The 25974-nt window shown below is 38.4% G+C and overlaps 1 protein-coding gene across 5 annotated transcripts in view; it reads right to left on the bottom strand.

The window, feature by feature from the left end:
- Positions 1 to 23273, bottom strand: part of LOC114159048 (serine/threonine-protein kinase WNK1-like) — a 29719-nt gene extending 6446 nt beyond the window's left edge. For 2 of the 5 annotated variants that reach the window (XM_028041092.1, XM_028041108.1), the window contains exons 1-21: positions 22732 to 22881; positions 19769 to 20990; positions 12626 to 12798; positions 12077 to 12297; positions 10325 to 10482; positions 9413 to 9501; positions 9092 to 9311; positions 8744 to 8845; positions 7013 to 7403; positions 6778 to 6923; positions 5838 to 5909; positions 5461 to 5496; positions 4872 to 4931; positions 3092 to 3168; positions 2665 to 2827; positions 2462 to 2578; positions 2191 to 2304; positions 2069 to 2114; positions 1196 to 1339; positions 263 to 1119; positions 98 to 172 (exon numbers count right to left, since the gene is read on the bottom strand). In XM_028041092.1, the coding sequence (XP_027896893.1) occupies positions 98 to 172; positions 263 to 1119; positions 1196 to 1339; positions 2069 to 2114; positions 2191 to 2304; positions 2462 to 2578; positions 2665 to 2827; positions 3092 to 3168; positions 4872 to 4931; positions 5461 to 5496; positions 5838 to 5909; positions 6778 to 6923; positions 7013 to 7403; positions 8744 to 8845; positions 9092 to 9311; positions 9413 to 9501; positions 10325 to 10482; positions 12077 to 12297; positions 12626 to 12798; positions 19769 to 20557 (4050 nt within the window). In that variant the 5' untranslated portion in view covers positions 20558 to 20990; positions 22732 to 22881. Of the gene's footprint in view, positions 1 to 97; positions 173 to 262; positions 1120 to 1195; positions 1340 to 2068; positions 2115 to 2190; positions 2305 to 2461; positions 2579 to 2664; positions 2828 to 3091; positions 3169 to 4871; positions 4932 to 5460; positions 5497 to 5837; positions 5910 to 6777; positions 6926 to 7012; positions 7404 to 8743; positions 8846 to 9091; positions 9312 to 9412; positions 9502 to 10324; positions 10483 to 12076; positions 12298 to 12625; positions 12799 to 19768; positions 20991 to 22731; positions 22882 to 23145 lie in introns of those variants that run through there. The other 3 variants (XM_028041100.1, XM_028041117.1, XM_028041125.1) reach the window with 3 other exon arrangements.
- Positions 23274 to 25974: the final 2701 nt, after the last annotated feature.

The following is a 25974-nucleotide window of genomic DNA, read 5'->3' as shown; positions in this document are numbered from 1 at the left end:
AAAATCAACCAGTGTAAAATCATTTTCTAACATGGGACCGATTAGGTAAGGAGAATCTGATTTCTGCATCTAGTGGTGATACAGCAGAGAAACGCACCTGGTTTGGTCCAGGAAACGGGTGTACAGGTTCAGATGGAGGTGTAGCAGCTTGCTCAAGATCAGTAGGTAAAGTCTAAAATGGTAAAAAGGAATCTGGTCAAGAATCACTGCATCAGTAAAGATAGCTATGGATTTATTTCTGAGAGCTGAATTATTCACAGACCTGAGCCCGGAGCTTTGATGGAGGTGGCTGAGCCGACCCCCCTGGTGTGGTCGAGCCCTGAACACTTTGTGCGCCTGAAGTGAGGGGAAGGTTCGACGGAGGAACCAGGGCGGCTCCAGGAGGAGGAGAGGAAGTTCCGGTGGGAGGAGAGGAAGTCCCTGTGCCTGAACCGTGATCCACCGACACCGAGGAGGCAGAGAGCTGGTCCTTGAAGAGCGAACGGAGCTTCATATCGAGGGTTAGGATGTCATCCCTGCCGACCGTCTTAGACTGGACCTCGGCTCCCTCAGGCTCCGTTGGGTGTGGCTGGGCCTGGTTCTGGCCGGGTACCGTCGTGGCAGTCGGGTGCTGAGAATGGATGGATGTAACGGCACTATTAAAGGCCTGCCGTTCTGAAACTGGGGCGGATGGACCGCCGGCTGCCATATTGCCTGGCTGTGACCCGGGTACCGCAGGTATGGACGTCTGGGTGGATGGAGGAGAAACGGTCGAGGACGAAGTCGGGATGCTGGTCGATGGCGGATGCTGTGAGTGAGCCGTTTCATGGGAAGACTGCGGCGATGGACTCGAGTCGTTGTTCACAGTCTGGGATGGAACGGGTGTTGGCAACGGCGACACTCTTCCTGTTGAGTGAGGAGGTGAAGACGCTGACATGACAGGAACGGTGGCGGTGGGAGCCGCAGCTTCAGGAGGGGACTGGGTTTGGTTAGCGACATCGAAGGACGGAGCAGGGGCCGACTCTTTATCGGTTGGAGCCAAGTCGAGGGTGCTGCTTCTGTCCAGTCGAGCCTGTTTGAGTTGACTGAACGCGTGCTGAAGAACCCCAGATGGAGCAGACAGCGACAGGCCCAAAGGAGCTGCGGAACAAAGTGAAACCTTAATACCTGAAATTATAAGCTGGCATTAAACAGCGGACAAAACAAATATTCTTACCAGAGGAAAATTCGTCTCCGACAGATGAATTAGCAGATGGAGCTCCAAAGAACTGATCTTTCAGACGCGACTCTGGGACCGGGCTCACTATGAACCTCCGTCCTGTTGAATGAACCACCTGAGTGGTGGTGCTGGGGGAGATGCCTAATGAAAAACATGGTGCATCAAATCAGTGTGTGCCAAGATTTGTAGTTTCTACACATGCAGTCTCAGCTTTTTACAATGTCCCGTCTCATTTCAGGTCAATGCAGGCAGAATGACAACGCTACGCCAGTCTGTCAGTAAAGCTGTGTGTCCATCAAAATCTACAGCCTGTCCGTGTGGAGAAAATCAGAGGTTTGTAGCCATTATGCTGAAACAAGCTTCATCCATCAGTCAGTCAATAAAAGTACAACAAACGGAGTCAAAAAGTGGAGAAGTCTGAAGGAATTCAGAATAGTTGCTGGTTAGAATTTTAGTAAAAATCAAACACTGATTAAACAATAAACAAACAAAAAAAACATGTAGACTCAATTCTGCTGCTTGTATAGCAGATGTGCTACATGTTTATGAATCAGTGGTCACTAAATTTAGATCACAATTTAAAGATACTGTACTAAACTTAAGTACCTTTTTGTAAACAAATTTAATTGTTTGAGTTATAAAATTTCAATTAAAAAAAACGTGGACGAGGGATGAAGGGGACGATGACCTACATTAGATTTATCACTTTGCTCCAGAATTAAACTAACCTCTAACTGCAAAAGGCATTTAGAGGTTAAATGCCTTTTGCATGATTTTATACATGTTCATGTCAGGCAGATACTTTTGTTCCTACAAGGATAAAACTGTGTGAAAATTAAACACACAGGTAAACTAATTTTATCCGTTTACCTGGTACCATGGGAACAGTCAGCTCAGGTTTTTGTTGATGGCTCATCTGCAAAGAGACAATGTATTCAGAAACATCCTTGGGTTTAGCAAGCAGGAGTGAAATCTCTCTAATAAAGACGCACCTGTGGGAAGCCATCTTTAAGGCTCTCTCCCTTCTCGTCAGCCATTTCTATGACCTCCCGGACCTGCTCGATGAACGACTCGCGCTCACTCTCCAAGATGAACTCACTATCAACCTAAATGAAAAGAAGACATATTCAGACTCTGTCAGATCGCACAGTTCTTTTAAAAAGTGCCTTACAGAGGTTGGAAAAAACAAAATCATCAAAACTGCATGCTCAGTGAACGGTGTGGCTTAACATAAATGGCATTTTACTAGTAAACCAACTTTACCATTATGTGTGCAATTTCCTCAGGGTTATCTCCATCTAGATCAAATCTGAAGGTAACCATCTTCCTGTTGTGAGTTTCCAGTTGGCACTCTGCGACTCGATCTCCCACATTAGAAATCTGCATCAGATTTCAGATAAAAACTGATTGGTGACAAATAAACGCAGGAGCAGAAAGAACTCATTACTGGCAGGATAACTGCATACACTGAGAACATTTAGCTTGGCCTTTGAGGTCTTCTCATGGCGAGAGCGGCTGCGGACGGATCGCCTCTGGTGACGCTTCATGGTGCGGCCCTCATGGCGACCCCCAGACGTAGAACCGCCATCGTTACCGTCACTTAGACCTGAAGCTGCGTCTGACAGGCAGCTGGAGGAGACAAGTTCAGGCAAAAGATGATGAGCAGACTCCCAGATACTTGGATATTTTGTGGCATGTATTGGTGACAGTGCAAATTAAAAGTGATAGCATTTATATTCAATCATATTTTGAGCATTTGTTGATGCTCTTATGAAGCAAAAAGTGAAAAAAATGACAAAAATAACCCAACATTCTCAAGCAAACTATCAGTTTTTGTGGTTTACAAACATAAATTAGAGTATAAATGCAAGAAGAAGAAAAACAACATCATACCTGTCGCCAGATGGCGGCACTAAAGAAGAACTCGCAGGTTGTTCTACTGGTGTTGAGAGAGGAAGACTCACAGAACCCTAAAACACACATTTAAACAAACTCATGACTAAATCTTAACTATTATATTGGTAACGATTACCAGAAATCTTACCAATGAACCTTTCAGATCACTTAAAAACAGCACAGCTTAGTATTTCTAAACAAAAAAAATCTAATAAATTATCTTTGAACGAGAACATTAGATGAACTACAGTAATTATTACTTTCATCCATATTTCTCTGTTTGGTATTTATTGGTTTGACAAATCATAAATATGTTTTATTTACGTCCATTAATATGAAATTATGGTTTTAATTAGAATCCATTTCTACTTGTTTTACTTTAAAGCACTTTTTGATTTTCAACTTCAATAAAGTGTTATAGAAATATAATTCTACTTACTAAATATCCTTTTCTTGAATTACTTTTTACAATTTTAGATTTCATCAAACAAAATTTTATTTTAAATCTCATTATGATTAAAGCACATTTTATGGAGTTTCATAATTGTAGGGTTTTTAAAAGACACTTCTATCTCCAATCTCCCCTCACTATAAATACAATTACGACACCTCAATTCTACAGTTTCCATAACGATTATGATCCAATTTTTTAAATCTAGTATAGAAATATCTTTATCCACGTCATCCACCAGATGGCGCTATGTTAAAGAATGAAAAATAAGTCGATACAGTAATAGCAAGCCCATTCCAGAAACCAATTACTGCTGTGCAACAATTTTCATTTCCCTCTGAATCTGTCTTTGTCTCTGCTGAGCTTAGATGGAAACCATTTCCACCTGTAGGTTACTTTCATTTTGTTCCACACTTTTATTTTTTTATATTAGTTGTAAGCATATTAGTTGTATTACTCTTAATAACACAATTAAGGATAGAATAAATACAGATTCCACATTAATCAGTTTAAAGTATAATTTCAAGCCCCAGCCTTTTAGGTCAAATTTAACACTAACTGATATAACTATCTGCAGATTTTATTGGTTTGTGTTGGTTTAAATCCAGATAAAACCATGGACGACTAGGAACATATTTAATAGACTAATAAGGTAATACAACGAAAACTATTCCTATAAATGTATAATAAGCCCCGTGGTACAGGTATTTTTGCCCCAGGAATGAATACATAGTCTGGAGCCATGCCAAGGAGAAGTATAAGAAATGTTTGACAGTAAATTCAACCACCCACACAAGTTTGTTTAGTGCTCTGAAAAGTACCTGCAGAACAGAGAGGCATGAGGCCTGATAGAGGAAGTATAGGTGCTCTGCGTTGATTGGTGGAGACATGATAGGAGGGCTTGGATCATTCCCCCAAGGCTAAAAGCCATGCAAGAATAAGCAGCATGCAGAAGGAAAGAGTGGAAGAAAGCAATGGCACAAACACAGTAAGAGTTGTGTGTTCATGGAAAACAGACAGAAACTTTAAACAATCCAATCAAAAGTAGACAAAAAAACGCTCATGCAGTCACTGTCAAGCAAACCAGAAGGAAGTCTGAATAAAATGTATATACTGCAGCCAAATGTGTGCTGTATTCCCTGCATACAAGAGGAAACTTTTTAATGTTTGAGACCAAAATCAAAACATTAATTTCACTCATTATTTATGTATGTTAGTTTACTAATAACTATAATATGGCTGGCTCATATATATACATTTTAAAAACAGGTTAAAGCGAGATTTAAAATGCACGTAAAGCATTAGCAGGAGAGGTTTGTGTGTCACCTGCGGCTGCTGAGCTCCACTCGGAGTTTGGGGCAGTGTGCTGCTGCTCTCCAACTGTGGCTGGAAAGAAACATAACAGGAGACAGGGGCATCAGGGCTTGTTGAGAGAGAATATAAACATATTAAAGGAAATATACATCGAAGACCAGGAACAATAAAAGACATCTGGACAGGAGCGCCATTAAAAGACAACCTGGAAGAATGCAGCAATACAGGTATTTAGGGCACCTTGTGAAGGCCTGGTTGCTCACTAATCTACAGTACATCTGTCAGAGATTTCCTCTGTGCTCTTTTAAAGTCACATGCACTTACCTGCTGGATAACATTGCTACACAATTCATTTATCCAACCCTAGGGTCATGGGGTTGCTAAGCGAAAAACAAAGCATCTTATGTGCAGTTTTTTTTAATTATTATTATTATTTCTTTAAACTAGAAAACACTTTGTACCACTACAACTACTACAGTAGACAGTTACAGGAGTCTACAGATTAGTACGAACATGTTCCTTTAGTTTCCCTGAACATGTTACTCCTTAGACTGAGGACGTATTAAAAGGCTGTAGCAGGACAAAGGTACATTTTATCTACCTGAGGGGGAGGCGATGGTTGGTAGTAAACTCCGTACTATAAAAAAAAAACAAAAGCACAAGGTAAGAGTGGCAGACTGAAGACAGAAGTCAAGTTAATGGAGGGAGAGAGAAACCGGACAGGAAAGTTATGATCCTGCTGCCTAAACCACCACCTCAAGCAGGGAATGTGGATTTTGTAAATCGACAACCATCTAAACAAATGAGCTTTTACTCTGAAAGGCTGAGTTCAGAGAAAGAGGGTGTGTCCAGAAAATGTCTCCAAGCTATTATTCTATAAACAATAGATCTGACCAAAGCAAAAACTCTGTGAAAAAACGGTTTCAGATTTCACAATTACTCTTCAAAGTCATAATGATGTGATATCCGAAGTTATACCTGTGGAGGCGTCACTGAAGCCGACGAGTTGGTGGGCGTACTAGGAACCACTTCAGGCTGACCGGCTTGCACCTGGGGTGGAAAAAGATACCATGAGTACTGGATGCAGATTACAGCTAACTGACTATTTTGTAAAAGATACTGCATATTGAAAGATACTGCAAAAAAAAATGTTGCTGATATATTAATTACTCTTTCAGTGCTTTAAGACACAACAATGCAAGCAGAAGGGGCAAAACGCACATTTTCGTATTTTCATTTAGGTTACTGGGGGGACAATAGTCTGACACTTGATGTGGAAAAATTACAATTAGGTCACACCTGCTAGTTATATTGCTATATGTTTATTCTAAGTTCTGTACAGTATATTCCCACCAAGTTAAAGCTGTTTGGGTTACATGCACAAGGTTGGACGTTGTTTGTCCCCAGCTGCATGGGAACCAGTCTGATTCCCATGCTTTGGATCCCTTATCCCTTTGTACAAACTCATGTGTTGGCTCTGCCTGGCAGAGCTTTCCGTTTCAGACTTGCTTCATTATTGACTGTCCTGTGAGCTCTCTGAGTTGTGCACAATTCATGAATAAACCTGATTGAGTGATTTTACCTGAACAGTGCTTGGAAATAGTTTGCTTCCACGAAATACTCATTTTCACCTTGAGCTATGCCTGTCTTCTTTAGCTCCACTTTAGTTTGAGCTCAAAACAAAATATTCCTCATTTGTCTCATTTCTTATCTATATTCAGAAAATCATGACCAGTATATTTGGTCATGCCTCAGACAAGGAGCTTTTTTTTTTAAAAGAGATTTATTAAACCTGTAACATTTTTGTGAATAGCATTTGCCAACAGGTCCTACAGACACAAAAATGAAGGTGTGCCTCCAACTCTTCTAAAGATAAAGCAAGTGTTTAAGTAGGAGAATCTTTCTTGTATTTTCTCACCGTTGACATCGAATCATTTTGCATCTGTGAACATGACGCTTGCGGCTGAAGATGCTGATTTGGAGAAGTGTAGGGTATGTTAGGCTGAGGAGGCAGGGCCTCAGGAAGGGCGGAGGAACCAGGTAATCTGTCCGACAGGTCCCAAGCTGGACAAGAGACAAAAAGGTGAACTGGTTGGTAATCACAAACCTTTAAATATCTAATTATTATGGTCTCTCAGATTGAGTAATTATACCTCTTCCAGTCTGTTGTAGATGTTGGTCCGACTCAGACTCTTCAGACTCTGGCTGGATGCCACTGACACTCTGTCCCTGAATGGGAACTTGGACTTGTCCACTCGACTGAGGAACATAAACTGGCTGAGGAAGCCCCTGTGACATCCCGGTGACATTAGTCGACTGAGCAGTACTGTAGCTTGAGCTCTGAATACTCTGCTGTGATGCTGGTTGGCCGCTAATCTGTGTGCTGTGCTGGGTAGGTTGGGGTGCAACGTAGGCTGCAGGCTGCGGCACCGGCTGTGACTGAGACACCTCCAGACCCGACTGCTGGCTTACTTGCTGTTGTGGCGGCAAAGAGTGGCTCTGCACTTCCTCTTCAAGCCGTTTCTTCTCCTGATCTTCTCGGACCTTTAGGAAAATTCATCAATTACTGAGTGAATATTCATTTAAAAACAAAAAACTCCCTTCATGCTGATGGAAGCAAGAACAAGTTGTACATTTACTCCCTTATGAAAATACACCATAAACATTTTTTAGCATTTTGTTCATTGTAACCACACACTTCAATGCATTTTATTAATTTGATTACTTGTGACTAATGCACAATAGCACATAATTATAGAGAGATTTTAACCCACTTTTTTTAAAGCATTCCTGAAAGCTGAAAGCTCAGCTTCAATGTAAAGCATCTTTAAATGTGAATTTTTAATCTTGCCCTGATTTCTTGAACAGATTAGGTCTGGACTCTTGTACTGTAATACTTTCATGCATTGATGGTGCTCCAACTGAACATTTTGCTGATGGAAGGTGAAGCTCTGCTCGTTTTGCAATGATTAACAGGTTTTGTTTTAGCACTGACCTGTGTGTAGCTTCATTCCCATAAATTTGGGTCAGCTTTGTTGTTCTGGCAGCGAGCATTCCCAAATCATCATGCTGCCACCACAACACTTTACGGTTGAGATAGTGTATTCACACGTAAGTGCACAGTTAGTGTTCTGCTACACAGAGAATGAAGGCTAAAAAAAGTTTAATCTATTCCCAATCTATTCCTCTGGTTGCCATGTCCTACATGGCGTTTGGAAGACTGCAAACAAGGTTTCTTGTGGCTTTTTCTTTTTACCAGACTAATGAAGCATCAACAGATTTTTCCACCTGCGCTGTGAATCCCTGCAGCTCCTTATATGTTACAACTAGTTATTGGGAGATTATTTTAATTAATTCTCTCCTAGCCTGGCCTCAACTTAGAGGTCTTTGTGGGTTTGTTGTCGTTCTATATTCTGCTTTTAGATGATGGTCTGAACAGAGCTCAATAAGATGTTCCAAGACAGGACTACTGTTTTATCACCAAATCCTCCTTTAAACTATTTTATCCCTGCCTGACAGGTTACTTAGTCTTCTTGATGCCGTTTGTTTACTCTCTTTGCTAATTAGGTCAAATCTCAAGGCAACTGGTAGAACTGGATTTGATTTGGAGGCATCAGATTTCAGATTATTTGTAAATAAAGAAATAAATGAAAGCCATGTATCCTTTTCTTTTCACTTCACAATATGTGCTGGTTTGAGTTGGTGTATTAGATAAAATCTCAAAATACATTGACGTTAGTGGTTATAATGTGACAAAACGTGGTAATGTTAAAGAGGTGTGAGTACTTTTCCTAGGTAGTGTACTTTAATTCTGAGCTTGCTTCAAGAATTCAAGAATGTGCTTAAAATAAATAAAAAAACATCACAACAAGCTTGGGACACACCTGCTGCCTCTGTGCCCTCTTGCGAGAGATTAGAGACACCCTGTCCTTTATGGCCTTTGCAATGGTCTTATGGTCTCCTTCACAAACATAACCAGATTCAACCTGCAGCAGAAAGATGAGATATTTAAATCAGAAATCAAAACAGATTCTCAATCTGGAGAATTTCCACACACAGAACCTGACATATCAGTGCAAAATGCCATTGTCTTTAATTGCAGTCATGTATTTGCGATGTTGCCTTTACACACAGAGGCACAATGGAAACCAGTGAGCAACAAAAACAGCCCGGCCTTGAAAGGAAAGGCGTGGAAAAAGGCTGTTCAGAGCATTAAAATACGTTCAATTTACCATTTCCTGAGCCACATCTTCTGGGACATCTTTGTTGAGGTCAAAAGAAAACTCTATAGCTTCGTTGTCTTTGTACTTCCCCTTCAGTTTCTTTATATCCTCAATTCTCAGCCACAGCTTGATTGCCTCCATCTCCCCATCATCCTCTTCAGCCAACTCCACACGTACGCCAGTATCCTCTTGGAAGAAGGCATGGTTTAGGAGATCTTTGATGGAGTACCTAAATGGACAAAAACCAGTGAGTAAATGAAAACCCTAGAGCTTTATAAAAAAGAAGAAAGACATCTAGTATAAATATGGGGATTTTCTAAAGTTCGAGACCTCTCATCTTTGTTCTGACGTATGCAACCCTCAATGATTTCCTTAACCTCAGGAATGGCCACCTTGTCGAAGCTGCCCGGTTTCACCCCCTACAGAAAACACAGAACTCTAAATGAAAACCACTTTCTACTGGAATTTTTCAAGTCTAAATAAATTTCTGTATCTCTGTATTGAAACCACAAAAACATTTATTTGAATTTTTGTATTGGGGTTGAGAAAGTGGGAAAAAAAACATCTAGCCTATTACTTTCCACGTTAAAAGTTTAGCATCCAAATAAAGCAGAATTACCCGGAAGACATTTAGAGTAGGGGGGAGACGTTAAAGAATATCAAGTGGTGGAAACAGAGGGGGCACAGACAGAGATGGCTGATGAGACGTGAAAAAAGAGATTACAGTAAAAAAGAAAAAAAATGAAAGCAACAGGTTTAACCTCCTTATGCGAGAAATATGAATGACTCATAACTTACATTGCGTTCCAGCAGTTTGCCAACACAACCTGCATGAATAAGACTAAAACTATGCAGTTCTCCGATGTAGCTTCTTCTGTTCAGGAAAGGATTCGATTACTAATTTTATCTTGTAGATAAACAGCACGGCTTCTTTGTGAATCATCTAATAACCTTCAATGTCTCACCTCATAACTTTAGGTTTATTATAGTAAATCTAAAGATATATCAACAGAAAACAGAAAGCAAAACAGGATGATGTAAGAGGAAGGGGTTTTCTGGTGCTGGGAAAAAAAACCCCTAATTTCCTTCTTGGAAGATACCGGTCAATAGAAACAGAAAATGAATTCAAAAATGCATAGGTGGGAATTCAGAATTACTCCAGAGACACAAGTCTTCGTGGCACAGAGGAGGAGGTGAAGGCATGGTAGAGACGTGATATGTAGTGCTGACAGGACGACTTACGCTGGTAACTCTGCGGTAGATCTGTGCAGCGTTCTGGCACTCTGAGTACGGGTACTCGGAGGTGGCCATCTCCAACATGCACATTCCAAAGGCATAAACATCCACTGACTCGTCGTACTTCTCCTCATACATCTCAGGCGCCATGAACTCAGGGGTACCTTAAATCAAAACAACTATTCAGAACTCTCGAACTCCCTTACTGACTGTGTGGGCTTCTCATAACCCATTGCTCCTCTGCTCCTCTAACCCATTGGACGGGGTTGAGGAAGAGGAGGATGAGAAGAATGATGGGCCCGCTGACATCTCCTGGAGTAGAATCTGTGAGGTGAAAGTTGGAGGAGAGAAATAAAAAAGGGGGAAGGAAAGTAAAAAAAAAAAGAGAGAAAACAAAAAAGGAGGGGGAAGCCGAGCTCAGTTAGACTGTAGAGAGGATTGCACGTGTTTGTCTGTGTAAGACCTCGACATGATGGGACATATATGTATATATGTGTGGGACTGAAGTAGCTAGTGTGCAGGACACACTTTTTTGGCAGGAATTCATATTCACAGTGCTCAATAATTAGCTCTCATTTAAGAAAATTGCTTCCAACAGCTGCAGTGAAATTAAAGGCACTCAAGATCGTGCCAATTTGCTCTGTAAAAGAAATAAAACTAGCTATGGGAGTAACTTTTGTCAAAACCTTATCCACAAAAAACAGTGTTAACTTTACTCATTGCAGTACACTCACCTCTCAAACTCTGACCTACCACATCATCCTGACCTGCAGGAGGAAGGTGTTACAGTGAAGGCCGACAAAAACACATCCCATAGCTATTTACAGAGCTGAACAGTGTGTCCTGCCCACCAGCCTCACTAAACTCGTTATTTTAGCTTCAGTCTCAGGTCTGACACAGAAAAACTCATTTAGGTATTTGATTGTAATTGGTTTTGATATTGATGCATATACAGCACACTATTAAGACTTACCAGGCCCATAAAAGATACTTACTCAATGACCAGCAGTACCCTATTCATTCCAAACAGCAGAATGGGGCACAGCTGAGGCTAGAGCCTACATTTTAAAAGCATACTCAAGAATGTGAAAATAAAATAAAATAAAATAAATGAATAGGAAGGGGGGAGGGGAAAAAAAGAAAAAATGCCGACAGAGGCAAAGTGCAGAGAGCTCCTTGGACAGAAAGATGGAGCAAAAACTCTCTGCGGTCCTGCAATAATTTTATAGATAGCAAGAGACAAAAACTAGGGGGGGAAATAAAACAAAACCTGTTGAAGCAAACCCATAGAAAGAGATGTTAAACAATATATGTACAATTGGCAAACAGACCACATATTTCCAAACCACAGGACAAAGACCAGTCTAAGACACAAATACCTAAAGCCTGAAAGAAGGCATGACAACTACTGTTATATTTAATATTAATAGTTAAAAGTAGGAGAAACATTAGGCGCTACTTACAGTCAGTAGATGCCTGGAAAAAAGACTTTTTTTTTTAACAGACATAGAACAGAAATGCTCTGTACATCGATCAAATATGAGTCTGCGAAGAGGAAAAGCTATGTGCAAATCTGCCGCCATATTTGGCCTCCATTTGAGCTGTGGTTTGTTTGAGAGACAGCTGAAACACTGTGGTCTGTTTTTAAACCACATTGTCAGGAAAAATAGCAATTTCATAAAGGCAAAGCGTTCAAAACTTCAGAGAAAGACACCGTCCCACAGGGATAAGGAAGCTGAAGTGATTCTGAGTTCATACCTATAACACTCTTGGCGAAGGATGCGCGCTTCAGGGTGGCCAGTCCCAGGTCTCCAATCTTAACAGATCCTGTTGGGCCTGTGATGAAGATGTTGTCACATTTGAGGTCTCTGTGGATGATCGGCGGAGCCCGAGTGTGAAGGAAGTGGAGTCCTTTGAGGATTTGTCGACACCAGCTGCGCAGCACTTTGATTTTCATCACCTTGAACCGCTTCAGATATCTGCGAGAGAACAAATCATTATTTCTACAAAGCCTGTTAGATGCACTGAGCAATGAATGATAGGAGCTGTACTCTTCTCTCAGTAAAAGAAGATAATGCCGCAGATGTACATCGAGTACATTTTGATTTGTACTTAAAACAACGTAGGAATTAGTCATACCTGACGTTTTGTTCTTTTTTTTTTTTTTTTTTTTGTATTTCCGTGTGCTACAGAAATAGAAACTTTGACCCAAAATCTAATTTTTACAATGAGTTAAGGCAAAACATTTTTTAAAAACATGAGTTCTATTGATTTCACATTTTTAAGTCTATCGGTTGTGAGACTCACGTTTTGAGTGTACCAGAGGTCATCAGTTCTGTAACCAGAACAATGCACTTCTTTCCTTTGGAAGGTCCCTCCCAGGAGTCATAAAAGCGAACAATGTTGGGATGTTGTAGTCCCTTTAACATCCCCGCTTCCTCCTTAAAGCGCTGCCGCTCTGTCTTCGACAGCTTACGGTCCTACAAACAAAACCAAAAGGAAACATTTTAACATTTCATAACCTCAGCACCACAACAATTCATGACTGTACATGTATGAAGTTACAGTGATGTTCGCCATATAAACACCATTAATTCAATTTTCATAAATACTGTGAAACTTCTTTTTGAAAAAGTTGGACACAGGATATAGTGTCTTCATGAACCAAAAATGTAATTGTGTGCAGCTGTGGTCAGAGGAATGCATTTCTGTTTTCTCTGGCAAGGCCGTGAAACACAAAGAATGTGTTGAGGTTTACCCTTGAATTCATGCAAACCAAATTAGAAGTGCAATGATGGATTTAGATTTTTAAAAAAAAAAAAGCTGCTAAGCGCTGAGAAAAAAGTTGCTTTATGCATCTATTTTGATGAAAAATAATCAAAAACAGAAGATAAGTTCAAATTAAAATGAAATAAAATCATAAAATTAGACCCAAAATCAGCCTATGTTGTTAAGATTTTAGCTCTTGTATTTCATGAGTAGCTGCACTTACTTATATTATGGTAAAATGCATTTCTTTAATATGCAAAATATATATTTAAAATCAATTAACAGCTTAAAGCATAAGTACTAGAAGTCTTTGATGTTCTGCCCATTAACCCCAAAAATTTTAAACACATGAAACAACCTCTATCAAGTTTCAGGAGCAATTTCTAGCATGACCCACATTTAGATTATGCATGACTAGAGAGCAGTAAACCCGCTGTAGTTGAACAAGTCATGAGAAACCCAGCAGCCAAAGACCTCAAGTCCCCGGACACCTGGCCTTAAGCCAAGCTGCCAGCATATTCAATCCGTCTGGAAGAGCAAAATGAATGTTTGACTATTAAAGAAAAGAAGACTTTGACATTACAAAACATTACTTTGCCCATACAATAAATAAACTTATATCACAGCTTTCACTGTGGAGATGTCTGAGGTATAATGTTAAAGAACAATTGGGAAGCCGAGTTGGGAAAATGAATGAGCTAGTCAAAGAAACACCAGGAAACAGTGAGTGAGACATCAGGCAACTAGACCAACTGACCTACTTTGTATCTATTTATCTAGTGGGGCCATGGGTCCCCCTTCTCCTCTGCTCACCATGTCAAAGCAAATATGCAAAATATCTACAGCAGCACACCCCGTCATTCTCAAAGCTCCAAGGTTGTGCACAAAACCAACAGATAGGATATTGATCACAAATCTGAGATCACATAATAATAATTGCACTAATAAATCCCCAGTTACAAAGACCAAATCTGTAAATAACCAAATTTCTTCTAAGCAACAGTTCAAACTATTACATCCTGCCTAAAAACTTCAAAGTCTTCACCTTCAACTTGCTGAAAGTGGAGTCAGAAAGTCAGGTAAATAATCTTGCCATTGACTCTTCATGAGATAATCTGGATTATCTGATTGATGTATTTTATATGAAAACAAGTATGACGATTTACAAGGGTTTGGTTTCATCTGAGGAAAAAAAACTGAACATGGCTTTTAGCATTTATGTTACTGTTGAATGTTTTCAATATGTCTAATAATAATAATCATCTTTTAGACCAAAGCAATTTTATCCAATGTAAATCACATTCACTGTTAACTACAAAGTGGAGGGGAAAGCACCGCTTCTAGGCAAAGACTTTCATAAATAATCTAACAGTCCAAAAATAGATTGAGGGGAAAGGGGCTGCGATCATGCAAACACTGAGTGACTGATGAAGCTTTGCTCTCAACTTATTTTGGGATAAAGTTTAAAGTGAAAAATCCATTAACGATGGTATAGATAAAACCTTTGCAACTGCAGATCAATTGTAAGCAAAAGACAAGCAAGCACAAATTTTCAACATTGAACAGATTTTAAGGTGTTAAAAATAAAACTCCTCAAGGGAATACCACTCTTGTCTTAAGTTAAAGTACACAATTTAACAAAGTAAATTGTACACTTTGCTGTTTTGGACTATTCTGTTTGTCATTACAAGTAGAGTCATCTCAATGTCATCAAGAAGCTGTATAATGTTAAGTTTCTGCTCCAAGCAACCAAACAAAAAAGAAACCCTTGTAAGTTTAAACCATAAGCAGAACATGCCCTGGTTTGTATTAAAAGACGGAATTCCCCCAAATTTTGGAAACTGAATGCCGGGCCCCAGCAGAACAAGCTTCTCCAAAATGAATGATAATTAAAAGTGTTAAAAAATAACAAAAATCTAGAGCCACGGCAAGATATGAAAGTGTGCAGGAGCTTTTCCTCCATCTTTCATTTTTATTCTACACCCATAGGTCAGATCACTTTTTAATGGCCTTAATTTGACTTTCCTTTATGTCTGTAAAGTTTAATGACTGTATCTTTCACAGCTGCGTTCAACTCAAAACCACTTTCTTGTACTTCCTGCCACAGTGTCACCAGAATATTTCTGTAAATGGTTTCTGTAAATAAGCAAATGGTATTTACTTATTTATAAGTAAATTCTAAAAACGTCCCAGTTTCACAGTTGCTGTTTTAATGACAGCTGTTTTCTTAAAAGCTGGGTTAGTCATTGGTGGCATTTGGGTTTAAAAGGTCATGTCATGACCTCCCACATATTTTAGTCAGAAGGAGAACCAAGACTTTACTTAGAAGTTAATCCTATCAGCTCACCTTTCTGCTCAAAACTAAACCTTTTTTTTTTTTTTTTTGTTAAACTGACCCACGTGTTTTACTATTGCAGTGTTACAAACAGTAAATTGCTGAATGCTCATTTAATGTGTCCGGTTTGAAAATGCTTATGCTGGAATTTCACTTGATAATTTTTAAACAAAACTTTCTAAAATATTACAATCTAAAATCTAGTAACACTCTTATGGTACGTCTCCCAGCAACAAACCATTAAGATCAGCGATAAATCGCAGTTGAGTTTAGTGTGACACTTTCAGCAGATCCCTTCAGCTACTTGGACAGACCTGTCATTGTCTCTGAAGAAATCCTGAGGTTTCCCTAATCTCTAAAGTATGGCTACAGTTAAGAGAAGGAGGACGAGTTGGGGAGATGACGCATACGAAACTGCATGAGTGAGGAGGAAAGGGGAGGTTCCTAAATTTATTCCCCTTTCCCTCAACTTCCTCTCTTTGGTGACCTACTTATTGTTCAGACATGCCAGCAACATGAGATACAAAACAAATGAGTGTGGTCATGAGTAAGTAAAGAAGGGTGTTGGTCTAGAAACTCTTGAGGATTTTGACAAATTGGCTTTTCAGATGTAAAACAATGCAGCTTTAGATCACAACGATTTTAGGCAAACTAGCTGCAGGGGTTGAAGAAAGGGAAGTGGAGTTGGTGATTTCATTTAACAACAAACCAAGACAACCAGAAACAAAATTAGATGGTGAGCTTGCTTTATGTCAGTGCTAAAATAACTTTTTATTCATGTTTCAACTAGTCTGCGTTTTTATTAAGTCCTGAATTACAATAAATGCAACAAGATTAGTTTGCAAGTTTTGTATCTCCCTAAAGAATGCACAAATCAGACATTTGTGGCCGATTTCTGGACTAAGGTTTTAGAAAACTTTGATCTGTTGATACAGACTTTAACTTATTTCAATTTCTCTTGAAAACCTATGATATAGACATTTATAATAGCATTGAAAATATTGTTTCTAGTCTTTCAGCCAAGGGTTATGAAAAAGACGTTAAAAATTAGAACTGAGACAAAGAAACATTTCTAACTGCCTTTAGACACTTTTGTTAACAATTAGTGCAGTTGGCATTACTATAGCAACAGTCTGTGTGTATTCCCTAATTGAGACACTGAACTCTGCATTTTGCAAAAGGCTGGCAACATGTCTAAATCCAGCATGTTCCATAATGTTGAAATCTCAAGAAGATAAAGTAGAGCAACATCCCTACAGTTATTCACTTAAATTGTTGCTCTAACACAAACTGAACAATCCACAGAAATGTCTCCAAGAATCATAAAAAAAATACAGATTCCTTTTAAATAGCATTTAACATTTCTGTTCTTCCTCTGACTTCAGCTTTAATGCATTCAATCATAAATAAACTTATCTTCTTTGCTCAACACTAGAGTCCACACCAAAAGCTTTTGTGGCTAGAGAGACATGGTAGCAAGTGCGTTCAGTAATCAGAATAAGATCAGACTTTTCAGGTTCCAACCAGACAGTCACCAGGTAGCAGAGTTCTATGAGTCACAGTCGTTCTGACTACCTCTGTGGCCAGCTCTCAGGTTTATTGCTCTCCTTTCACACCACGGCTTCTGGTGGTTTTGTAATACAGAGAATCTAGTCCTGAAACAATAAGTTATTTCACAATACAGAATGGCAACGTGGAGTCAAAGAGTGAGACTGAGTGTGACTCAGCAGTGATAATGCGTGGTCTTATTCATATAATCTCCCTCATACCACTGTTTTCAATAGAATTTAAACTTAAAGCCAAAAGTCTTACACTGATTTAATAAAGCCATACATTCCCAAAAATACAAGACAGTTTGCAAAATTATTCTCATGTTGATCATTTAGGCCAATTTTCAGAAATTACCACCGCATCAAAAAATCTTGTGCAATTCCAGCTGTCCTTTACAAAACTGCTATTTCAGCAAGCTATGAAGACTTAATACTACCTTTAATGTTATAATCTATCTTTAATGACAGAGAGCAACTTCAAGTGAGACAATCAATCACGGTGGTAAATACCAGCATGCCAAGTAGTAACATGTTAACTGGGTGGATTTTTCTTACCAGGGTACTGGGTTTATTTAAAAAAAAAGAAAAAATCAAAACCTCTGAGGAAATTAAGAGGGTGGGAAGTGGACTGATGGTTTACTAGTAGGACTTGGCAGGTCAGCCTGCTGTGCTAAACACAGGAGATTCCTCAGCGAGGAATGTGACCCGTTTTGCATTCACACAAGCATTAGCAACAGGAATGCACTGAGCATGCGTGCGATTTGCTCCAAGTGAGGGGGGAGGGGCACGTGTCTGTAATCTTAACATTGTTCTGAAACCAGCTTGCATGTGAGACTGTGGTTCTATCCGCTGCTGTGTGAAGGCCAACAGCAGTCATGACAGGGTGAAAGCTCAACATTATAACCAAACGTTCATGTGGTGAAGGAGGTCAAAGTTTGGACTGTGCAGCGGTTAGGACGGACAGCAGAGCCACAATTATATAGAGTTATCTATAAACAAAAAGTGAGGTCTAAAGGAGATCCTGACGAATCTAGGTCAAAGGTCAATTTTGTAAAACAGTTTATCTTTGTGGCCCACTTTGTAGAAAAGAGGCAGATAACTTCAGAAATGTCTGTTATTTCATATTTTAAAAAGTGGCAATTATGTGGTTATGGAAATATTCTCAGATTTTATTTTCACTCACTTATTATTTAGCTGTCCAGAATTTATTAGATTGCATTTAACTGCAGGTCTCTGAACCACTCAACCTTTGTTTTACAATGTTTCAACAACTCCGTGCATGTCTAAGAAAGAAGAAACGTTGTTAGTGGCAGATTTCTGAGGTTTCTCTATTTAACAAAAGCAAGACTTTCCATAAAGTCTTATTCCTCTGAGGCAACAACCCCATCCAGTCAGCCACCACGGTCCTGGCTGCATTCACACGGGGAAGTTTTTACCATGCTCGGATGAGCAGTTCAATCTACAACAGTCTAAGAGGAAATGGTGGCTTATCATTTTATCAAAAAGAAAATTACAGCGGCTCGGGTTCAGGTAACAACGTGGAAAGAAATCTTTCTGGCTCCACCGTCTTCACAGCAGACGGTGACAAGACAATTTAACACTTTAAAAATGAGACATCTCACTGGACTGAAAAGTGAAATGTGAACATTGGTATAAAGTAAAATCACAGTTCTACTGTAGTCATTGATGCCACATGGATGGGATGATGGATGCTCACAGCACCCTTTATGTTTACTTCTAGTGGCTCGGAACCTGACAGAATAATCCCACAAGCTAAATGTAAGATTTTTAGAACCATTTTGAGCCTATAATGGTTTATCCACTGAAGTTGGTGTTGATCAGTTCCAGCATGTGTCTCACTGCTTTTACTTCGATAGATTGCAGAGCTTCAACAACTTTTAAACACATTATGCTTCTAAATAGATACTTCTGATAAGATGATCAGCTACTGAAATCCCTGATTTCAAGACACACTTTATTAAATAAACACTTTTTCTGTAGCACAAAAGTGGGTCACAAATAACAAGATTGCTTTGATTTGTCTCTGAAAACGAAACAACACACAGAACAAATTAATGCCATCAGGTATACTTTTGCTTAAAAATAAAAACAAAGTACCTACAATAAAGGAAAAAATGTAGAAATTTAAGATCTAAAAGCTGATCTAAGACATTTTAAGGCCAAAAAGTAGATTTATACTTGAACACAAGCAAAAACCTTTTAATAAAAGCCACACTGTTCATTAGCTTTGGCCTAATGCTGCTTATCGGATAGATAGGAGAAGCTTTATTAGTCATAACTCTAATAGTATTGGATTATGCATTAATTACATAATATACTATCATTGCCAATAACACCACATGTATTATTAATACTGTTTTATTCAAAGTCTCATGAATTAATACTTTCAAGATAACAGTATGTTCATCCTGTTGGACGGAGTCTTGTGACATTGTCTAGATACTACAGCTGATGGGAAGTTGTCATTGCTATATTTAATATCCCCATCACACCACATTGTAGAGTCTCAATACTCCTGTTTATATTCAATATATTACTTTTTGTGTATGACCATAAGTTGATAGTGAACGATATTAAGTTTTGTTTCAAAATGGCACAAATTCAAAACAAAGATCATCTGAGGTCACTTTAAACAACGAAAAACCCAACATCATTGAACAAGCATTAGGTATCAGACATTTCCTATTTTAAAATGAAAAATGTCTCAGAATGACATTAGCACCATTCTGAAAAGCAATGGGTTAGGGTTAGGGTTAAAAGTTAAATTATGCATACCTGCAGCTCACACCATGCCACCTCCACCGTGGTTTCAGTGTCCAAGCCTTTGTAGACCGTCTTGAAAGAACCACGTCCGATTTCTATATCAAACTTCAGGAACCGTCCGTCCGGTGATGTTCCCACTGCTTTGGTTTCTGCCTCCTCGATGTCATCCTGGACCCTTTTCTCAGCTTCTCTTTGCTCTGCCTCGGCTCGTGCCCTGGCAGAGTCCTTATCCTCCTCCTCCCCCTCATTCTCAAGAGAAACCTTTACCTCAATGACACTCTCAGATTCTCTGTGACTAGGCAAATGTGCCTCCAAACATGGCGCAGTGCGAGCTTCAATCAACATTTCTCCATCTCTAATGTCTTGCACAACAGCAGACTGTTGTCCCAAAACGTCTACCTTGGCAATCTCAATTTCTTTCCCCTGTTGTTTTTCTCTACCATTATCAGCAGACTTCTCACTTTGATCGCTTCTGGGTTCAGCCTTCAGTAAGGGAGTAGCAGCAGCCTTGTGCTCCGGAGGGACCAATTCCTGCGGTTGAACTTGTGGAGGTAATGGGATGGGGATTTTGCTGGGTAAAGGAAGAGCCAATGCTGTGGCATTGGAATCACTGATGACACTTCGACGTAAAAAACGGTGTTCAGGGTTACATCGGTCTCGCTCCATGGTGTGATGTCGGCGTCTCACTTCCACCGGCCGCGAATCACCCATCATCGAATCTGAACCAGAACTGGGGCCATTTCCACTTCTCTGAGGGGGGGCTAGGAACTTCACCATTTTTTCGTCTGGCTTTTCCGACATCCCACCACCCGGGCTTAAAGTAAGAGGGTACAGTAAATAAAAATTAAAATAAGCTTACTTCCATGACTGCCCAATAGGCTTGGCTAGGTGGTATTAACCTGTAGTCAAAAACAAAAAGGCTAAACTGAAATCTATCTTGTGCTGTCCCTTTGATTGCTCAAAGACTGTCTTTATATATATAGTGCAGGGACTGGGGGTGCAAAATGGGAGGTGTTCTCTTGTCAATGGAAAAACACTGAACACCGCAACAGAATGCAGAGTATTGATGTTGATACACAAGTCTCTTTAGTTCCACATCATCCATCCTGTAAAAGGTTCTTTCAAGCATACGGAATTATTGGCAAGGACCAAGAGTGCACAGCCTCCGACAGGCACCAATCACCCCAAAAGCAGGGCGGGCAAACAGTGTTAATACGCTCCAGTCCACTTTGTGCTGCAACAAAGAATCCAAAACAAAAGTTAGGCCCGACACATTTCAAAAGTAACCAACAACAAGATTTGTAGCATAAGGCAAAATTTACAGTACACATAAACGTAACCTTTCTTAACCCCGAAGCACAGAGAAGCTTGATACAATTTATGTAGACTTCAGAAATTATGTTTCAAGTAAACTGGTCTATTTAAATCTTTAAAAAAAGAAACTACATTTACAGTTTGTTGAAGATTGGATTTTTGCAGAACTAGTAATTTTAGTACTGACTACACATTTTTCTAGTTCCCCCAAGTTGAACATCAGATTTCAACTTGCGTCCGATTTTGAATTATGTGAATTTCTTCAAAAGTAACATAATTGTTCCAACGCGCCCCCGCAACTTTGTTACAGGGAATTTTCTCCCTAAACTGGGTAAACTCTGCCTCTTTTGCCATGTGTATTGAGAGAGCATACACAACTTTGTGATGAAGACAGAATAAATTGACTCTGGGTAAACATTTGTTCCCCCATTTTAAACTGTAATGTTACAAAATAACCTGGTGAATCCTACCCATGGTTATTTATTTTAAACTTAACTCAATATCGCAGATGTTTTTCCTCATTGATAAAAACATGTTTTTTAGTTGTTTCTAGTAGGAAAATCTGAGGGAAAATACAGTTGGCTAATGAGACTGAAGTGATCATTTTAATTTTTTAAAATGCAGTAGATAAGATAAGATTTATTTGTCATTGTCATCAACAGATTACAACGAGATTGAGATTTGCTCGACTCGAGTTAAGATGCAGGTTATGTGTATATACATAATATACAAAGATGCAGTAATTACTATCATGACTAAAAATGTTGCAAAAGTCAACTTTAAAAATAATATCCACGTTGAAGTCATGGGATCTATATACTGTGACAGTATATAGATATAGATATATAGATATAAAAACATGACTTAACCTCTTCTAAAACTGAAAGCCCGTGCTTTACTTTTAGGAGCTAGAGATGGCTGCCAGGACACATTTGAAAGGTAATAATTACTGCCACCAGTAAAAATAATGACATTATATTGCCTATGTTCAGGGTAGAGGTTAAGTAAACATTTTGAGCAGAACAAAGATTTATATGATCAATGAAACATCTTTGTAAATTAAACCACGGCTTCTGTCGATATAAACATCCGTTTTAGTCGGTATGTCAGTAACAGAAAAAAACGATTTGCATCCTGCCCCCTGATATGGCTGTTCAAACCAGCAGTGACAATGTTGTTACATATAAAGCACCTTATTCTTGTCACCGCAGCAGCTATGGCCAACGTAAGCAACCATAATGCCAGAAAGAAACCGGATAAATGTTAGCCGCGCTTCCATCCAGATATACAAAAATATACACAAACGTAATAATAATAACAAAAAAAATCGAATGATGACTAAATAAAATCTATTAGTACATTCTTATTTTTAGCTTTGTATTAATGACACCCTTGCCGTCTGAAATGGCAACATCGAGTCAACATTACAAAGCGAAGGGAAGCAACGGCTCTTTGTTAGCCGCTAGCACTCAGCTAGTTAGCTGGCGTCGACTAATCCCTTAACAGGGAAACGACAAATCAGCGATGACTAATTTGCGCGTTGCGTCTTTCTTCCAATTCTGTTCAACGTTATAAAACAGCCACATAGCTACCTCTCACCCGAATTCTCGTTCAAATCCATTTACAAACCATGACCAAGAAATAACAGATCACAAGTTTACCGTATCGAGGTCCTGTTTCCATCCCGGAGTGATTAACGCCACACCGGATACGTTCACCCGGTGTGAACGTCGGTTGAAAAGGCGGTGACAAAAAGCGCCACTGCTACCCCAGCGATGGAACGTTAGCTAGGCGGGTCCTGCTAATGGCCTAAAAAAGGCTGGACCCACCTTCTTAGCAGCGCTTCATTCATTTCAATGTTGTGAGGAGCTTTAACAACGCCAGCGTTGAACCATGTATAGCTGATAACGTTACAATGACATTAACCCCCCGCTTGTGAGTTTTGCTGTATTGACAGCAAAGCCGAGCTAATGTTTTGAAACCTACCTTCTCTCAGCGCTAGTCAACGCCAGGGTCTGAAATGGAAATTCCCATTGTAAAATTGCCTTCAGTTCGTTTGAACAGAACTCACTTACCTCGGTTTAAAATGTAGCGCAAGTATATGTCCCAAATAATACGGAATAAATTTTTTTTTAATCGGATCCTTTACATCCAAGTTGTCGAAGGATGAACGTTGTTACTGAGTGCGCATTTGCAAGCTGTGAACTACATCATAATCATTTGCTGCATACACAGTAGGCTACTCACCACATAGTTTGAACGGAACAATGTTGTTTGGTTACTTACATTTAATTGATTCAATTTTGTTTCCAACAAGAGGTGAACCCGAATGACCATTTTGACGCATATATTGCCTTCTTTCTTAAATCTAGGAACCAGTCAAATAAAAATAAAGATAAATAAATAAATAAAAAGAGATAAGAATAAATTAGAATTTGGTTTAATTTTTATTTTATATTTCATTTAATAAAAATATAAAATTGCAGGCAGAGAAAAATGCTACATCTATTTTATTTTATTATTATTATTACCTTATCCAAACCTTCTCCATAAGTTTCTTGCTCAGAATTTCCAACATCGGGTTCACAAAATTATGAGAAAAATAATAATAATAATAATAATAATAATAATAATAATAACTGTTTTTATCCAACCTACGAGCATTTTATCTATGTGTTTATTTTCTGTGTACTTGTTCATTCATATTTGTTTACAGAGGGAAAAAAGACATAGAACATTAGTCATGCAGAAGAAATAGCACCTCCTATAGTCAGAGTATACGATAGACACAAAATTAGATCAATCTAGAAATTTGAACGAACGGGACAATTTTTTGTTTCTTTTTTGCTTCTCGAACTAAACTTCGGTTATTTTTGACCAGAAAAAAACAAAACTGCATTTCAACTTAGTATTTTATTTTTAAAATACTAAAGTGAAATAGTCACACGTATTCTGTAACCAATTTAGTTCAGTGTTAGACAATTATGTTATTTTTAGATAAGAACATAAAGAGGACGTTATACATATAAACGATGATTGATTTGTTCACCACTGGCTCCTAGCTTATTTTATAAATAACTGAAAATAAAGGATTCTATCAATTTTATGAAATCGTTTGAGATATCTGAATGCTAAAGAGCTAGTATACATCAACAAACAAACCATAAACAACATTACTTCAAAAAAATATCTTTACTAAACGTTTGGCAAAACATATATTTTGTCGAGGTAACATTCAAGTAAATTTTTTTAACTAAAGTGAGTAAGGTGAGCACTGCCCCCTGGTGGCAAAACCTATCTGCCTTTAAAGATTGAAGTAGACAAATAAATACATTTATGTAAATAATTAAAATATATTCATTTAACATATTATTTAGTGATTTGCAATTTCACTTATTTTATAGTACAGCAAAGTAACCAAATCCATTATTTATTTGAGTATTTATTCACTTATAGAATCATTGTCTCTTAAAAATGTAGTATTAGTGAAAGTACTAACACTTATACAGTAATGAAATTCACATGTTGTGTAGATTAACCAATCAAATGCTGAAGTTTGTTTGATGACCAACAGTTACATGTACTCATTATTAATTATGTATGTACTTTAATTCCATTAACATATCTTGAGTTTATTTTAAATAATTATGTAAAATTTATATTTACATGTATGAACCATTACTTTCTTGGATTGTTGAACTTTTGACCCTTGATAGAAATCTGAATATCAACATACTGTCACATATAAATAAAATGTTAATGTTAATTTAAGCTCTGTATCCATTTATGTATATTTTTACACATATTTATGGTGTAATAACACTAGCCGCTCTGTAAAACAGTTCTAACCTTAACTGATACCTACAGGTCAAAGCTTTAAAATTTGTGCTTCCAAAACAACAGTATAACTAGAAAAGAAATTGCATTTCCTGCAAAAATGCAGTGTGAATGCTCTAAGCTGAATATTTTTAGTGAAAATTGCAAAAGCATTTGAAGTGAACTACAGAAGACTTGCAGAAGCAGCAGAATAAAGCAAAAAATCTGCTAAGCGCAAATAGAAAACCTGTATAAGAGGAGTGCAAAAATAAATGCAATAAGTCAATGCAAAAATCTCACCCAAACAATATTAGAAATGTGTGCAGAACACTGTTTACAAAGCTAATCTGTAAGGTCACAAGAGTTTATAAATTAAAATTAGCTAAAAAGCTAAAGTTAGTTGAAATACTAACTTCAACTAAGTTAGTAGTTGAAGCCTCTGGATTAGGACTAGCATCTTGACCTACTATACATGCAGTGTGAAAAAGCCCATGTCAAAGCTAAAATTTGGTAAAAAGCTCAAATTAGCTAAACTAATAATGATACCATTTAGAATAGCACTAGAATGTTGACCTACAGCAACATATTCCATGCAGTTTGAAAACACCTGAAATGTAATAAGCAGAAATATGTTAGCTAAAAAGCTAATGTTACATGCAGTACTATCAACTGCATACTGTCCATCACTAGCATGATTGATTAAATTTAGAAGGTTTTAGTAAAATGTAGTTAAAATAATTTCAGATAAAAATTTTAGCCCTCATGCCATCACTCAAACGTTGACTAACTAAATGAATTCACTTAATATGCAAATATTGTATCAGCTAAAAGTATATGAAAACAAATCTTTATTAGGGATCAAAATAGGTTTGGAAGGTCAGCTGGAATTAGGGTTAAAATTAATAAGGTTTGGGATTGGAATTAAGGTTGGAAGCAGGGCTAAAAAGGGGGTTTAGAAGGAGGGTTGCATGGAGGGCTAGGATTAGGGTCGGAAAGAGAGTTGGAATTTGGATTGGAATTAAGGCTGGAAGGAGGAATGGGTTTAAGGCTTGGAAGGAGAGTTGGAATTATGGTTGGAATTGAGAATG

The sequence above is a fragment of the Xiphophorus couchianus genome, chromosome 2 (assembly GCF_001444195.1).
Source record: "Xiphophorus couchianus chromosome 2, X_couchianus-1.0, whole genome shotgun sequence".
NCBI classification, from domain to species: Eukaryota; Metazoa; Chordata; class Actinopteri; order Cyprinodontiformes; family Poeciliidae; genus Xiphophorus; species Xiphophorus couchianus.
Note: the sequence above shows the minus strand (reverse complement) of the source record. Positions and strands in the feature narration are given on the sequence as shown.